The 17,680-nt window shown below is 43.7% G+C and overlaps 1 protein-coding gene across 3 annotated transcripts in view; it reads right to left on the bottom strand.

Moving 5' to 3' along the window:
* SLIT2 (slit guidance ligand 2) overlaps positions 1 to 17,680 on the bottom strand; it is a 474,993-nt gene that overhangs the window by 71,159 nt on the left and 386,154 nt on the right. For all 3 annotated transcript variants that reach the window (XM_075346920.1, XM_075346918.1, XM_075346919.1), the window contains exons 15-18: positions 13,952 to 14,102; positions 13,627 to 13,701; positions 2,953 to 3,096; positions 512 to 655 (exon numbers count right to left, since the gene is read on the bottom strand). In XM_075346920.1, coding sequence (XP_075203035.1) covers positions 512 to 655; positions 2,953 to 3,096; positions 13,627 to 13,701; positions 13,952 to 14,102 — 514 coding nt within the window. The remainder of the gene's footprint in view (positions 1 to 511; positions 656 to 2,952; positions 3,097 to 13,626; positions 13,702 to 13,951; positions 14,103 to 17,680) is intronic.

Raw genomic sequence — 17,680 nt, 5'->3', positions numbered from 1 at the left:
TGAAAGTCCACAATTCTCTTCCTGAGATCTTAGCTGATTTCTTTTGACTTTCCCATGATGCTGCACAAAGAAGCAGTGTGTTTCAGGTGTGCATTAAAATACATCCACAGGTGTGTCTCTAATTAACTCAGATGTTTCCAATAAACCTATCAGAAGCTTCCAAAAACATGACATCATCATATCGGCTGTCCCATATTGTTTAAAGGCATGGAACTCAGTGTAACATAAATAATTTTGGTTCCTAATTGGCCCAAAACGGGAAAGGTTTATTCTGATTTCATGTCAGATAGTGAGAAAAACCTGCAGATGTGTCTTTTTAGATAGTGGATGGAAACTTCTGCTTTCAGCTGTATATTCCACTCACTGCAGAGGGAACAGGTGTTTTCTGCAGAACAAGTCTTACCAAACCCAAGCAATTTTCAGAGAAGGGCAGGAAACGTACAACTGAGATTACTTGGCATAAGGTCAACATAACACTAGCGGCAGACTGTGCTTTCAAGACTTTACTTACAATGTAGACAGCGAATGCAGCGTGTCAAACGCTCCGGGGGCCACGGTGACAATCTGATTGTCATAGAGAGAGAGTAAGCGCACAGAACTCAGGCCGGTAAAGCTGTCGTTATTCACACAGGTGATGTGATTACTTCTCAGCATCCTGCAAGAAGCCGGAAAAAAAGAAAAGTTATAGCTTCTTATACTAGAAATATAGAGTTATATTTAACATTTTTTAATCTAGTATCATTTAGAATAGTGATGAAAGGGAATCTGTCAGCAGGTTTATGGTATTTAATCCAAGATCAAAATTACTTTGGGGCAGAGACCTTGATTCCAGGAATGTGTCACTTGCTCAGCAGTTTACTGTAGTTTCAATTCAATCAGTGTTTTATCAGGAGGAGATTATCATTGAAGGCTAGGAGACTCATTCCAGGCAGTCTAGCTAATCAGTGTAACTCCGTCCCCACAACTTATTGGCAGCTTGCTGACAATGTACAGTGCACAAAGAAAGTTTCCTATCAGAAGTGTGGGCGTTGTTATACAGAGCCCAGCATTCTGACCATAGCTACATCTACAGAAGAGAAAACAGGGATTCTATCACAACTGCACCAAGCAGTCCAATAAGTGACTCATTATTGGAATCAGGGTCTCGGCCCCATACATATTGCTACTATCAGTTTCCATAGCAAAAAAATGTTGACCGATTCCTTTTCACAGACTTTTTTGAATCATCAAGGACCGGTGGCTCTCCTGACAGGAGCATGCCAGCTTCATGTATTTTATTCAGCTGAGCTGCTCCTGTCAAGAAAGCCGCTGGCCTGTCAGAGTGACGCAATCCAAGAGTGACTCCTGCCTTATCAATGGGGATGGAGGAAATTGATTATCAAGACCTGGGATCTGTGAACTGCCTACTACCTGAAAACATTCCCAACTCTATTGTTGATTAGATGGCATGATAAGATGTCATTGTTTTGGCATGATGCAGCTGCTATAATGAACCAGACTTGCTAATCAAATGAAGAACCACGAACATCGAGAGGTAAAGGGAGGCTCACAGATAAAAAATAATCATTTTTATGTATATAGCGGCAATATATTACGTAGAGCTTTACAAATTAGGCAGGGACTATTTGGAGGACTATGGGGTGTGCATTATAATATATGGAGGACTATGGGGGTGCATTATAATATATGGAGGACTATGGGGGTGCATTATAATATATGGAGGACTATGGGGGTGCATTATAATATATGGAGGACTATGGGGGTGCATTATAATATATGGAGGACTATGGGGGTGCATTATAATATATGGAGGACTATGGGGGTGCATTATAATATATGGAGGACTATGGCTAGTGCATTATATGATGAACTATGGGGGTGCATTATAATATATGGAGGACTATGGGGGTGCATTATAATATATGGAGGACTATGGGAGTGCATTATAATATATGGAAGACTATGGGGGTGCATTATAATATATGGAGGACTATGGGTTGTGAATTATAATATATGGAGGACTATGGCTAGTGCATTATAAGATATGGAGGACTATGGCTAGTGCATTATAATATATGGAGGACTATGGGGGTGCATTATAATACATGGAGGACTATGGCTAGTGCATTATAATATATGGAGGACTATGGCTAGTGCATTATAATACATGGAGGACTATGGCTAGTGCATTATAATATATGGAGGACTATGGCTAGTGCATTATATGGAGAACTATGGGGGTGCATTATAATATATGGAGGACTATGGGGGTGCATTATAATATATGGAGGACTATGGGGGTGCATTATAATACATGGAGGACTATGGCTAGTGCATTATAATATATGGAGGACTATGGCTAGTGCATTATAATATATGGAGGACTATGAGGGTGCATTATAATACATGGAGGACTATGGCTAGTGCATTATAATATATGGAGGACTATGGCTAGTGCATTATATGGAGAACTATGGGGGTGCATTATAATATATGGAGGACTATGGGGTGCATTATAATATATGGAGGACTATGGCTAGTGCATTATAATATATGGAGGATTATGGAGGTGCATTATATTATATGGAGAACTCTGAGATGTGCATTATATATATATATATATATATATATGTAGGACTATGGGTTGTGAATTATAATATTTGGAGGAGCGAACGTGACTAGCTACCCCACAGCATCTGATCTAAGAGATTAACATGCAGCTCAGCAGAGATTAACTCTTGCTAGCCTACCAAAGTCTGTAGTTTCCATAGATCCTAACGCCGCCATGACAGCTAGCGCTGCCTGCAAAAATTTCCTAGTGACAAATAGGCTTTTTTAAAGAGATGTCTTACCAGACTCGGGCCACAGGACGGGGCCCTGCATATCAATCTACTCATAAAAAAGAAAGGTATAAGTGTCATTGAATTAAGGAAGAAAGCTGATGATACGTACAATGACTTGAGCCCGTCCAGGCCTTTGAACATTTTATGGTGCACATTTTCTACCCTGTTGCTGGTCAGGATGAGTTCATTCACTCCATTTGCCCCATCAAAGGCTCCTTCCTCGATATCCGTGATCTTGTTGTTGCTTAGATTTCTAAAAACAGGGATATATTTAATAATATCAAAACTGGGTAAGATGCCAATGTAAAACATAAAAGCGGTACGACTTCAGCACACTGCAAAGTAACCTGTGCTCCCGAGGCGAGCAGAACATGACAATATAAAGAGCCATCATCTTGATCCTCCCTGTCAGACTGGATAAAGATCTGTGGGATCGGGAACGCTGTGAATTTGCTTTGTTGTTTTCTATGTAGAGCTATGTGCAATACCAGGATTTCATTTGTATCATATTGGCACTTTTACAATATCCCCCTAATTTTTATTCCCTAGTTTAATCATTTTTCTAATATAATCAACATGTATATCCCAATCATATTTTTAAAGGGAACCATTCACCTCAGAAAACTATTTAAAAGTAGATAAGGGTTAATCTGCCTGTCACGGGTGTGTCACGGCTGACAGACAGTCATGTGGTTTCTGGCAATAGAAGGTCACAGCGTTTGGATGCGCAAAATGCTCCCTGACTTTCTGTTGTTCCTGATATAAGTTGTAATAAGTAGCTCTCCTGCTGGATTTTCATCTCTCCCTTTTGGACCCAGCACAAACTCACCTTCCACCCAGCTGCTGATCATCAGTATTTTCTGAATGCTTAAAGGGAACCTGTCACCACTTTTTTGGCGTATAAGCTGCGGCCACCACCACTGGGCTCTTATATACAGGATTCTAACATGCTGTATATAAGAGCCCAGGCCGCTGTGAGAACATAAAAAACACTTTATAATACTTACCTAACAGTCACGCGGTTGGCCGTATGGGCGTCTCCATTGTCCGGTCCCAGCGCCGCCTCTTTTGTCCATCTTTGTTCTCCTTCTTCTCTAGCTGCGGTGCATGATGCGTCTGACGTCATCCACACTCGCCGGCACTCAGGTCCTGAGCAGGCGCACTTTGATCTGCTCTGAGCAGGGCAGATCAAAGTATTGTAGTGCGCCTGCGCAGGATCGGCGAGTGTGTATGACGTAGACGCGTCATGCACCCAGGCTTCAGAAAGAGGACGAAGATGGCCGAAAGAGGCGGCGCCGGCACCGGACAACGGAGACGCCCATATGGCCAACCGTGTGACTGTTAGGTAAGTATTATAAAGTGTTTTTTATATTCTCACAGCAGCCTGGGCTCTTATATACAGCATGTTAGAATGCTGTATATACAAGCCCGGTGGTGGTGGCCGCAGCTTATAGCCAAAAAAAGACAGGTTCCCTTTAAATACCTCTTCTTCCCTGGACTGGTGCTGGTGATATTATTCAGTTCATTCTAGCTCTGGGTGCAGAAGGCTTGTACTCATCTGTGGTATCGTTGCTGAACCTTGCCGAGTAAGTAGTTCATGCATTTTCCCCCTGTATGTCCTTATTGTGTCTTCTATAACTGTTTAGTGGGGTTGATAAAGAGTTCATCCCACCCATTCCCTATATAGGGTCCAGCACTAAGGATAGCTAGGGTCACGTTTCTGGCTCAACGCATAGGTGCGGAACCTATGTACAGTAGTAAGGGACCCCAGAGACCAACTGTAGGTTTGGTCAAGGGTCAGAATCTCCCCCTTCCCTAGACGGATGCAGGCTCCCCTTCCCTTACCTTTCGGCGCTTGCTTGGTACTTCCCAGTACCTAGCGCGACGCTGCGTCTCACAGCAGGAGTCTCGCAGTTCTATAATACTGACGATATCATTACAAAGAAGGTTTGAGGAGACATTCACTCTTAGCATCTCAAGCTCGTAGCTCTTGTCAATTTTCTCTTTTTGAATATTTTTCTTAAAATATCAAACACTGTGCTGACTATGTATAAAGGTATGTATTGTCCATATGCGAATGCACGGCGGCTAAACCCACTGCATTTTTACTATGTGAGAACATAGCTTGTGAGTCAACATAAAGAACTGTGCGAAAGTTGTAGGCAGGTGTGGAAAGAATGCTGCCAAGTATAAATTCTTTCAAGGATAAAAGTCTAAAGAATTTTTTTTATCAATTAAAAAATCTAAAAGTGAATGAACAGAAGAGAAATCCAACTCAAATCAATACTCGGTGTGACCGAGCTATGCATCAATTCTTCTAGTTACACTTCCGCACAATTTTTGGAGAACCTCAGCATTGAGATTGTTCCAAAAATCTTGGAGAACTAACCTCCAATCCTATGTGCATGTGGCTTGTGCAAATCCTTCTGTGATTTCATATCATTCCAGACAGACTGGATGATGATGAGATCAGGGCCCTGTGGGGCCAGATCATCACTTCCAGGACTCTTTGTTCTTCTTTACTCTGAACATACTTCTTAATGACATTGGCTGTAAGGGTACAGTCTCACTAAACGACATACCAGCGACGATACGACGTGGTCAGGATCGCTGGCATGTCACTACAGGGTTGCTAGTGAGCTGTCAATCAGGCAGATCACGCCAGCGACCAGCCACCAGCGACTCGTGTAACAATACTGTACTTGGTAAGCAGGGTAAATATCGAGTAACTAAGCAAAGAGCTTTGCTTGGTTACCCGATATTCACCCTGGTTACCAGCGTACACCGCTTACAGGCTGCCAGCGCTGGCTCCCTGTATATGTAGGTAGGGTACATATTGGGTTACTAAGCAAAGCGTTTTGCTTAGTTACCCAATATTTACCCTGGTTACCAGCGTACGCTGCTTACACAGAGTCGGTGCTCGTTGGTCTCCCGCCGTCAAACACGCCGATGTGTGCTGCACAGCGGGAGACCAACGAGCAAAAAATGAACCAGAACAGTGTGTAACGATCAGCGATTTCACAGCAGGGGCCAGGTCGCTGCTTAGTATCACACACAGCGAGATCGCTGATGAGGTCACTGGTACGTCACAAAACCTGTGACTCAGCAGCGATCTCGCTAGTGATCTCGCTATGTGAGAAGTACCCCTGAGTTTGGGGTCATTATCCAGTTGTAGAATATATTTGGAGCCAATCAGATGCCTCTCTGATGTTATTGTATGATGGATAAGTATCTGCCTGGATTTCTCAGTATTGATGACACCATTAATCTTGAACAAATCTCCAAGTCCATTGCCTGAAATACAGCACCAAATGTGCAGGGACCCTCCACCATGCTTCACTGTTGCCTACAGACACTCATTATTATACCTTCTCTCCAGCCCTTTGGGGAACAAACGGTTTCCTGTTACAGCCAAATATGGCACATTTTGACTCATTGGTGCTGGGCACCTGCTGATGCCTTTCTGAACTCCAGTTCCTATATTTTTGAGCATAGTTAAGTCGCTTGGTCTTGTTTCCATGCCACAAAGGTCTGACTTTCTGGCCACAATTCACCCATGAAAACCACTTTTGGGTCCCACTGGTTGCTGATAGTTCGAAGCTAATGTCACTGATGGACATCTTCCAATTTTGAAGACAAGCATGATGGGTCTTCACGTGCTGCATTAAGTTTCCTTGGCCTACCACTTTGTGTCCACGGTCCTGAATGTTGCCCATTTCTTGGTGCTTTTCCAGAAGAGCTTGAAAGGCATCTTTAAACCCCTGGCCGCTTTGAAATATTTGCCTGGGAAAGACTTTCCTGAGGAAGTATGACTACCTTGTGTCTTGTTCCTATGACATTAAACCGTATTCCACAACCTCACCTTTTGTAGCAGAGTTTGGATGTTCCTACCAACTTTTAAGCCTCCTACACAGTTGTTTCTGTTTCAGTTAATGACTGTTTTAACCTATATACGGAATGGATGATCATTATTACCAGGTTGATATAACTGGTTTGTTACACAACTCTATAGGGTGCTTTACACGCTGCGACATCGCTAGAAATTGCTAGCGATGTCGAGCGTGATAGCACCCGCCCCCGTCGTTTGTGCGATATGTGGTGATCGCTGCCGTAGCGAACATTATCGCTATGGCAGCGTCACACGCACATACCTTGTCAGCGACGTCGCTGTGACCGCCGAACAATCCCTCCTTCAAGGGGGAGGTGCATTCGGCGTCATAGCGACGTCACTGCGGCGTCACTAAGCAGCCGTCCAATAGAAGCGGAGGGGCTGAAATGAGCGGGACGTAACATCCCACCCACCTCCTTCCTTCCGCATTGCCGGTGGACGCAGGTAAGGAGATATTCGTCGCTCCTGCAGTGTCACACATAGCCATGTGTGCTGTCGCGGGAACGACGAACAACATCACTACGTACGAGATGATTTTTGGTTTTTGGACGGCCTCTCCAAAACCAACGATTTTATCTCTTTTGCGGTCGTTTAAGGTCGCTCATACGTGCTACACGCTGCGATGTCGCTAACGGCGACGGATGTGCGTCACAAACACCATGACTCCGACGATAAATTGTTAGAGATATCGCAGTGTGTAAAGCACCCTTAAAGGGAACCTGTCATCAGAAATTTAGCTATAAACCTAAAAGTTTCCCCTTCTGAAGCTCCTGGGCTGCATTCTAGCAAGGTTCCTCTAGTTTTTCTGGCCCCTTTTCAACCAAAATAAACACTTTATAAAGTTGTACCTTTTCGTATGTAAATTTCGTAAATCATCCTTGGGGGCGGGCTGCCTGGTGTCCGTTACTGTCCTCCTGCCGATTTAAGCCGCCCCCGAACGCTGAATTTCAAACCTCAGGACACCGCCCCTGGGTGCCCGGGGTCCCGCGCATGCGCTGTGCAACTGTAGCGGGACTGTGCACTGCGTGCACGTGTGACCGTCCGCTGGTGATGTTTTGCGCAGGCACGAGGTTATGGGCGGTGCTGTGAGTGTCATCAGCAAGTGCCGCCCATAACCTCATGACCGCACTTTCTCCTCTTCCTCTCAGATGCTCGCCGCGTCTCCACGTTAGCTATGGTATCCTGCTCCGTTCGCTCCTCCCATCTATTTCCTGCAGCAGGGCAAGATGGGAAGGAGGTTACGTCGGTCATCTGGCCAGCGAGCGCTTGCGCAGAACGCTGGAGGAAGAGGGGAAAGTGCGCTCACGAGGTTATGGGCGGCACTTGCTGATGACACTCACAGCGCCGCCCATAACCTTGTGCCTGCGCAAAACGTCACCAGCGGTCACACGTGCACACAGTGCACAGTCCCGCTACAGTCGCACAGCGCATGCGCGGGACCTCAGGCAGGATCCGCTTTTACAGCCAAAAAACGTTCATGACGCATGTTAAAAAAAGGTAGTGTGAAAGCAGCCTTAATAAATTTGACGCAACGTTCATATATCAGGTTCAATATTGACACATGGAACGCCGGTCTTGATAAATTCCCCCATAGATGTAAACAGCACAGTATCATCAGGGCCAGTCAGCTTTACTGTAAGGCGGGCTTTGTACACTACGACATCGCAGGTTTGATGTCGGTGGGGTCAAATTGAAAATGACGCACTTCCGGCATCGCATGCGACATCGTAGTGTGTAAAGGCTCGATGATACGATTAACGAGCGCAAAAGCGTCGTAATCGTATCATCGGTGCAGCGTCGGCGTAATCCATGATTACGCTGACGCGACGGTCCGATGTTGTTCCTCGTTCCTGCGGCAGCACACATCGCTGTGTGTGAAGCCGCAGGAGCGAGGAACATCTCCTACCGGCGTCACCGCGGCTTCCGTAGGATATGCGGAAGGAAGGAGGTGGGCGGGATGTTTACATCCCGCTCATCTCCGCCCCTCCGCTCCTATTGGCCGCCTGCCGTGTGACGTCGCAGTGACGCCGCACGACCCGCCCCCTTAATAAGGAGGCGGGTCGCCGGCCAGGTGAGTCCATGTGAAGCTGCTGTAGCGATAATGTTCGCTACGGCAGCTATCACAAGGATATCGCAGTTGCGACGGGGGCGGGGACTATCGCGCTCGGCATCGCAGCATCGGCCTGCGATGTCGCAGCGTGCAAAGTGCCCCTAAGTCTTAATGTGACAGTGTACATTACACTGGTAATTTGTATACTGTAAGGTCAATTATGTAAATGTGACAGCCGTATTCGCTTATATAAACTGTATATCAGACGGAAGAGAAAATAAACACCATCTTCATTTTCACTCTGAGCTTTACCGGCAACGCCAAGTCAAACATGGGATAACTCGGCATCTCTCCAGAATCTGCTCAGCGTGGTCTGTGATAACAAACCTTACATCTACACATCTAGTTTGTTTTATGGGGATTCAGAAATCTGCAGTATAAACACCAGTAGGTATTAGTAGCTCTATAAATATCAGTGTTCAAGGGGTCATAGGCCATAGAGAGGAAGGCTCTATTGTATATATAGAGAAGGCGAAACACCTTTCTTTTCTAGTACTGGGTCATTAAGACCATTTGCAATGTAAAAAACCCAGGTACCATCAACTTTAATCAGAACAGAATACAGCATATTAAAAAAGTGAGTACACGCCTCACATTTTTATAAATATTCTGTTATACCTTTTCATGGGAAAAGGTAGAAGATCTAACACTATGATACAATGTAAAATAGTCAGTGTACAGCTTGTATAATAGTTTAAATTTGGTGTGCCCTCTAAGTAACTAAACACACAGCCATTATTGTCAAAAAGTGAGTACACTCCTAAGGAAGCTTGGTCAAATTGTGCCCAAAGTGTCAATATTTTGTGTGGCCACCATTATTTTCAAGCACTGCCTTTCCTCTCTTAGGCATGGAGTTCACTGAAGCTTCACAGGAGCCGCTGGATACTCTTCCATCCTCCAGGACAGCATCACAGAGCTGGTGGATGTTAGAGACCTTGCGCTCTTCCACCTTCTGTTTGAGGAGACCCCACAGATGCTTCATAGGGTTTAGGTCTGGAGACGCTTGGATAGTTTAGCACCTTCATCCTCAGTTTCTTTAACAAGGCAGTGGTCCTCTTAGAGGTGTATTTGAGGTCATTATTATGTTGGAATACTGCCCTGCGGCCCAGTCTCCGAAGGGAGAGGATCATGCTTTGCTTAAGTATGTCACAGTACATGTTGGCATTCATGGTTCTCACAATGACCTGCAGCTCTCCACAGACGTCAACAGTCATTCACTCAGCTCCAAACCATGACACTCCCACCACCATGCCTGATTGTATGGCGCACACTCTTGTCTTTGTCCTCCTCTCCTGGTTGCCACCACACATGCTTGACACCATCTGAACCAAATTATCTTGATCTCATCAGACCACAGGACATGGTTCCAATACTCCATGTGCTTACGTTGCTTGTCTTCAGCAAACTGTTTGCAGGCTTTCTTGTGTATCATCTTTAGAAGAGGCAGCCATGCAGACCAATTTGAAACAATGTGCAGCGTATGGTCTGAGCACTGACAGGCTGACCACCTTCCCCTGTAACCTCTGCAGCAATGCTGGCAGAACTAATACATCTATTTTGAAAAAACAACCTGTGGATATGACGCTGAGCATGTGCATTCACCTTCTTTGGTCGATCATGGCGCGGCCTGTTCTGAGTGAAACCTGTCTTGTTAAACCACTGTATGGTCTTGGCCACCGTGCTGCAGCTCAGTGTTAGGCTATGTGCGCACGTGTGCGTATTCCATGCAGTTACGCTGTGTTCTGCACCGCATCATAACTGCATGCGTCCTGTGTCCCCAGCACAATCTATGAAGATTGTGCAGGAGCCGTGCCCACGTGGCGTATTAGAACGCAGCGATTCGGCTGCTGCCCGAAGCGTGCGTTCTAAGAAGTGACATGTCACTTCTTTCGTGCACTTTGCATGAAGTCTATAGGGAGAGGCAGCATACAGAGCGCACAAATTCTGCAGGCACCAGGCGCTTCAGAACGGAGCTTTTCAGCTGCGCTCTGAAGCGGACCTTTTGTGTGCGGTGCAGAGCGTACACGTGCGCACATAGCCTTAGGGTGTTGGCAATCTTCTTATAGCCTAGACCATCTTTATGTGGAGCAACAATTTTTTTTTTCAGATCCTTAAGAGAATTCTTTGCCACGAGGAGCCATGTTGAACTTCCAGTGACCAGTATGCGAGAGTGTGTGAGGGATAACACCAAATTTGCTTCATCTGCTCCCCATTCACACCTGAGACCTTGTAACCCTAATGAGTCACATGACACCGGGGAGGGAAAATGAATAATTGGGCACAGTGTGGCCATTTTCACTTGGGGGTGTTGTTGCCAGCGGTTTAGACATTAATTGCTGGGTGTTGATTTATTTAGAGGACACCAAATGTACATTGTTACACAAGCTGCACACTGACTACTTTATATCGTATCAAACTGTCATATCTTCAGTGTTTTCCCATAAAAAGATATAAAATAGTTACAAAAATGAGAGGGGTGTACTCACTTTTGTGATATACTGTAGGTATGATATTACTCTTCTCAGGGCATGTGGTCCATTATGTTGATGAGATGTCATGAGGTCAGCAAAACCAGATGTTACTACCTGACAATCTTATATGTACGGGGCCCGTGCAACTTCAATAGCCGCCAACCAATCTTCTCCTACCTACCCTCTATAAACATGCACGCTCTGTGTAACAGAGCATGCGTATGTTTTCAAAAGACTGAGTCGGGGTAAGATACTTTTAGATACTTCACTGTAGAAAGTCAATATACTCATCTTTCCCCAACATCATCTGTCACAGGAGAGCTGGGAGAACCATATATGCATAATATATTGGCCTTTCCTGCCAAAATGGGAAAATTTGACCAACCTTTGTATGTTTATGGAATACAACAGTTGTTGCCCTTTCATATGATTATCCACAGTGGACACTTTTTTTTCCCCAGATACTCCCCTCATTTCCTGCAATAATTTTTAGCAATCTTGCTTCTGCAGATTTTTTAAAGAGAATCTGTCACCAGGTTTTTGCCACCTAATTTTAAAGCAGTATAATGTAGAGACAGAGACCCTGATTCCAGCGATGTGTCACTTACTGAGCTGCTTGCTGTAATTTTGATAAAATCAATGTTTTATCAGCAGGAGATTATCAATAGAGGACAAGTACTACTGCAATACAGTCCTCCATATTCATGATCTCTTTATAAACCTACAGCTGACTGGCAGCTTTCTGACTATGCACAGTAGACAGAGAAAGCTGTCAATTAGTGATTTGGGTGGAATTTATACAGAGTTTTAAGCATTTATCAAAACTGCAACAAGAAGCATGGTAAGTGATATATCACTGGAATCAGGGTCTCTACTTTTACATCACCCTGCACTCAAATAACGTACAAAAAAAGATAACAGATTCCCTTTAAGATCATATAAGAAGGTTTCAGCTACAACAACTTATAAAACTATGAATAGAAAATGTTAAAAATTATTCCAACTCCCAAGGAATAAAACATCCAGCTTTATTTGATTAGTTAAAATTCCATCATCCATCCAAAAAGATGTCTTTCAAAAGCCAATGCGTTTCAAACGCAACGGGCGTTCTTATTCGTGGCATGGCTGGAATGTTAACTAATCAAAAAAGTTGGATGTTTTATTTCTTATTTGATGGAAGAGTTAAGGCCCTGTTACATGCAACGACGTATCTAACGATATTGTTGACACGTCGTACCTTTTCAAAAAATCGTTGATTCTTGAGCTCGCAGGTTGTTCGTCGTTCCCGAGGCAGCACACATCGCTACGTGTGACACCCCGGGAATGACAAACAACAGCTTACCTGCGGCCGCCGGCAATGCGGAAGGAAGGAGATGGGCGGGATGTTACATCCCGCTCATCTCCGCCCCTCCGCTTCTATTGGGTGTCCGCTTAGTGACGACGCAGTGACGCTGCACGAACCGCCCCCTTAGAAAAGAGGCGGTTCACCGGCAACAGCGACGTCACTCAGCAGGTAAGTCCGTGTGATGGGTCCAAGCAATGTTGTGCGCCACGGGCAGCGATTTGCCCGTGACGCACAACAGACAGGGACGGGTGCTTTCACCAGCGGTATCGCTAGCGATATCGCTGCGTGTAACACCCCCTTTAGGCTGCTTTTACACTGCCTTCTGACCTCTGTTCCGTGGTCCCATCAGGTCTTCTGTCCAAACCCCCACAAAACTGGTTCCGGACATATACGTTGATGGGGCCATTGACTATAATGGTCACCATGGGCTCTGTCGTGCACCATTTTTTTGATTATATGCTTACTGGAGGTGGACACCCAGATGCAGTCTACTATGTCTGGGTGTCCGCCTCCAGTAAGCGTATATTCCCAAAAATGGTGCACGACAGGGAACATGTTGACTCCGTCTGCACCATTATAGTCAATGGCCCCGTCAGCACATATGTCCGACACCCGATTTGCAGGATGTTCAAACGGAAGCCTCAACAGGACCACTGAACGAAGTGTGAAAGTGACCTTACTGAAATGTTCTATCAGTGAAGACACCATGGTCAATGTCGGATCCATGTGCCAAAGAACAAGCACTGATCACTAGAGATGAGCTGGTCATCTCCTTTTATCTTTTCTATGGGACTGTAAAACTATGAATTAGGTGATGGGATGGAAGCCTTCTTCAGGACAGCGACCAAATCAGTGGTTAGACAGAGCAGCAGAAAATTTGTTGGGCAGGGGCACCAACAAAAGTCATATTCCTTTATAGATCTGCAAACCAAAAATCTGGAATGAAAAATATTGGAGTCAAGACTCACATTTTTCTCAGTTGAGGAAGTTTCTTGAATATACCAGTGGCTTCTAAGACTGTAAATTCATTATTGTTGAGACGCCTGAAAAAAAAAAAGAATGAAAATGTATAGCAGTGTTTTTTCTATTACAACTCATTGAGCTATTACAACGTAAGCGTTGGTTTTACATAAGTTCTAGGTAATCTACTGCACAAACATGACACCATACCACCAGGCCATGGTGCTCAAGAGTTTCCAAAGAATCTAGAGATGAGAGTATTGGTAGGTGCACCAGTGCAGTCCCGGTACCATGAGACTTATGTGTATTCTTCTGAGAAAGCGGTATACTCACAGCTCCGCCGTATACTGCGGGATGTGGTCGGGGATCTTGGTGAGCTTCTGGTTTGAGCAGTCCACTGTGGTGCCTTCACAGCGACACTTCTCTGGACATGCCAGGTCAGCAAAACAGTCCCCGCTCAGCTTGGACCTATAGTCTTCCGTACCTGTGAAACATGTCAACAAATTACGCGACACCCAAAAATGCAAGGGGACACAATCGGCGGAAATTCCACTTAAGGTCAAGGAATGGAAAAAAGTAGTAAACTCAAGGAGGGGGCGCTGGTTTTCTAAGGACTTGAGCACACAAAGGTTCTTCGGGGGTTGCTGGAAAAAGCGAAACAAGAGTTGGGCAGACATGACGGGGTGACATACGGACTCGGAGCTTTGCACAGCCGTACTTTCTGCTGGTTCATGGTTTTATCAGTAAACTTCCAGTCACATGCTCTTAGATAATTAACCCTCGCAGGTAACACAAACAGATTTAATGATTACCGTAAGACTGACACGGATATACAGTTTGAGCAGATTTTATTGTAGAGATTAGTGAGCTCAACCGGTCAATTGTATTTTTTCGTTCTCGGCCTTGTTGCTGACAGCAGGGTTTACACTACAAAACTGATGTCCCCATTGCCACCAGCGAGGCCGTATATATAGATATATTTCCTAGGTGTACAAGCCTCAGCAGCTTGCCATGCTGTAGAAAGCTGCGGGACGTTCCATGGTGCTTGACAGAACCATGTTTTACTCATACCTGACAACCACATGGTTAGATCAAGCACAACAGAAAATCTCGCTTGGTTACCATAAGTGCATCCATAACATCAAAGATAAGGCCAAAAAACAAGGGGGAGAGAAAGGGATGGGGCAAGGTCTGATGGTCAGAGGGTCTGATGGGTGGAATACCAGTGCAGACCAAGCAAGGACACAAGAAAACGGAGAGTTGAAAGGAAAAAAAACATCATCTCTTTTTTTCTTTCTTCATTTTCCACAACATGAAAACCAGACATGGACACGAGGGTCTCTCTGCTAAAACACCTGTTCCCCAAAACGTCCGAATTGGGCCATACTAAAAGCCGAACTATAGTGATAAGAGCCTTCACATAGAATAAAAACAAATGGTGGACTGAGTATAGGTGTTCAGACAAAATGAAGCTTTAAAAACAATATTAGTTTAAAATTATATTTTTATTCAAAATTAAAATATGTAGGTAAAGGTTCCACTGTATAATAACCAGGGACATGGGAAAATTAGCAGCCAGGTAATAAAATAATCATATAAACTGTAATATTATTGCAAGGTACAACTCATAATATATTATAATAAAATACATCAATATGCAATAAAAAAGTGTATCATTGTAACCCATACATAGGATATGAAAATTTTTGATAATAAATAAGTAGATAAGGTGCCTGTGCTATATATATATATATATATATATATATATATATATATATATATATATATATATATATATATATATATATATGTAAAAAAAAATGTTACCAGTTTATATAAAGGTAACAAGAGAGTACAATAAATCCGTGTAAATTATACGTGTAATAGTGCTCCAGATTTACTTCCATGTGCAATCAATCATCCAGGATCATACTAATATAGGAGTAACAAACAATAAAAGTACCTGCATATTGTGGCTGGCAGCTTAAGCCACATCCCTCTACCCCGACGTACGTTTTGCCCTGCTTCTTCGGGGATGCTCGAATCTGGAGCACTATTAGACATATTTATTGTACTCTCTTGTTACCTTTATATAAACTGGTACTATTTATTTATCATAAATTTTGATATATGTATGGGTTACAATGATACACTTTTTTATGATATATTGACGTATTTTATTATACTATATTATGAATTGTACCTTGCAATTGTACCAGTTTATTTCATTACTTTATTACCTGGCTGCTAATTTTCCCATGTCCCTGGTTATTATACAGTGGAACTTTTACTTACATATTTTAATATATTAGTTTTGAATAAAAATATCATTTTAAACTAATATTGCTTTCTTAAAGCTTTATTTTGTCTGAATACCTATACTCAGACTATGTTAAGACTGATAATTGATTGAAGCTTTTCCACCTCATTGTGGGGAGAAAAAAACAATTTAATTTGGGCATTTTTGTGTTTAAAAGAAATGATGGATAGTATTTACTTTAAAAATGGTTTTGTGTTTTGTTTTTTTTTTTTTTGTTTTTTTAGGTGGAATAGGTGAATTAGCAGAGATCTTACTACATAAATCCACAGTTAGTTTGGTATCTTTGGGATAAGGTGATAAAATACGCCGGGCTAGAAAAGAAAGGATCAGAGAGACTGTTACGCTAAGGGGAAGAAATGTTACTTACAGCCCAAGTGGTGAATGCCTGAAAAGTAAAGGTAGTCAGGGGGAAAGAAAGCAAGACATAAACACGAGAGAAGCAATATTCACTGGCATTTGGTTTTCGTTCAGAATAAAGGCACAGGTTGGGTGAGGTATGAGGGACGTTCTTGGGATGGAAGGTGTCTGGTAACACAATGAGGTCCACAGGAGACATGCTGGTTATGGAGGATGTAGATGAACAGACATACGACTAAGGCCGGAGTCACACTTGTGAGTGCCTTGCTTGTAAGTCGCGATAGTCTCTTATCGCATCACCCGTCACGGCCGTACACTATCTGGACAGGACCGTCTGAGCTGCATAGAGATGCATGCAACTGACCCGCTGCTGTCAGGAGAGTGTGCGGCCGTGACGGGTCATGCGATGAGAGATTCTCGCGAGTTACACACAAGTCACTCGCAAGTGTGACTCTGACCTAAAGGACAAAATCTACCTAATCATCGCATACATATATGTGTAAAAAGCTAAACAGGAGGATGCCTATGGAAAAGGACTGCTATATACTCTACACTCCATGACCAAGCTCAAACTATGGACGACTGCTGATGCCTCCTATGAAAAAAACTCCTCTCCCTTTAGCGACAGCCAAAGACCTGGTGCTAAAAAAAGTCTTTCACCACAAAGGATTTCATGATAAGAAATAAGTGTTTAGAGGATTGATGATACATCTGCCGGCGCCCACAAACTTGGCATTGCTTGCGCCTACAGCAGATGCACTGCTGACTCTGCACACATGATGTATCCCTGGCTTCCTATATAAAATATAACCGAACCTTCACCTTTTGGAGCTTTGATGCTTTACTTGCCCAAAAATAGTTTGCATATCGTCTATGCCTTTGAAGCTCCAAATGAATCCTGTGATGACAATCTGATAAATGGGGCCGTTATCATGAGACTCCTTACAACAGAAAGACAGGAGTGGTTTGTAGACAGGAACATCCCTTAGGGCCAACTTGCAGGGTTAAACGACTATCAACTGACTACATGTTTGCCGATCAGCTGTTGTTAAGCATCCTGTTTAAACAGGCTGGCCAAGCTTGCGATATGCACAGACTGGTCAGTAATAGATTGTCCAGTTTGCCACATGGACCGTCATTGTCATCATTTAACCAGTACGATGTGCTGCTGACAATAATGATTCCGAAGCTTAAAAATAATTTCTCCCTATGAACAACTGATTTGCTCATTCGTCGGGTGATTGCCTGCTTGTTTACATTGTCCGATTATCGTAAAATTACAAGAGTGCACGCTCACTATAATTAGCAAGTGTTAATGCATCTTATGCAAGCTACTAGATTTTTTCTGATTCTGCTGCTTTGTCGTTAGCGCTATTACTCCTTAG

This window comes from Anomaloglossus baeobatrachus, chromosome 1 (assembly GCF_048569485.1).
Source record: "Anomaloglossus baeobatrachus isolate aAnoBae1 chromosome 1, aAnoBae1.hap1, whole genome shotgun sequence".
Taxonomy (NCBI): domain Eukaryota; kingdom Metazoa; phylum Chordata; class Amphibia; order Anura; family Aromobatidae; genus Anomaloglossus; species Anomaloglossus baeobatrachus.
This window is presented reverse-complemented; position numbering and strand designations above follow the sequence as displayed.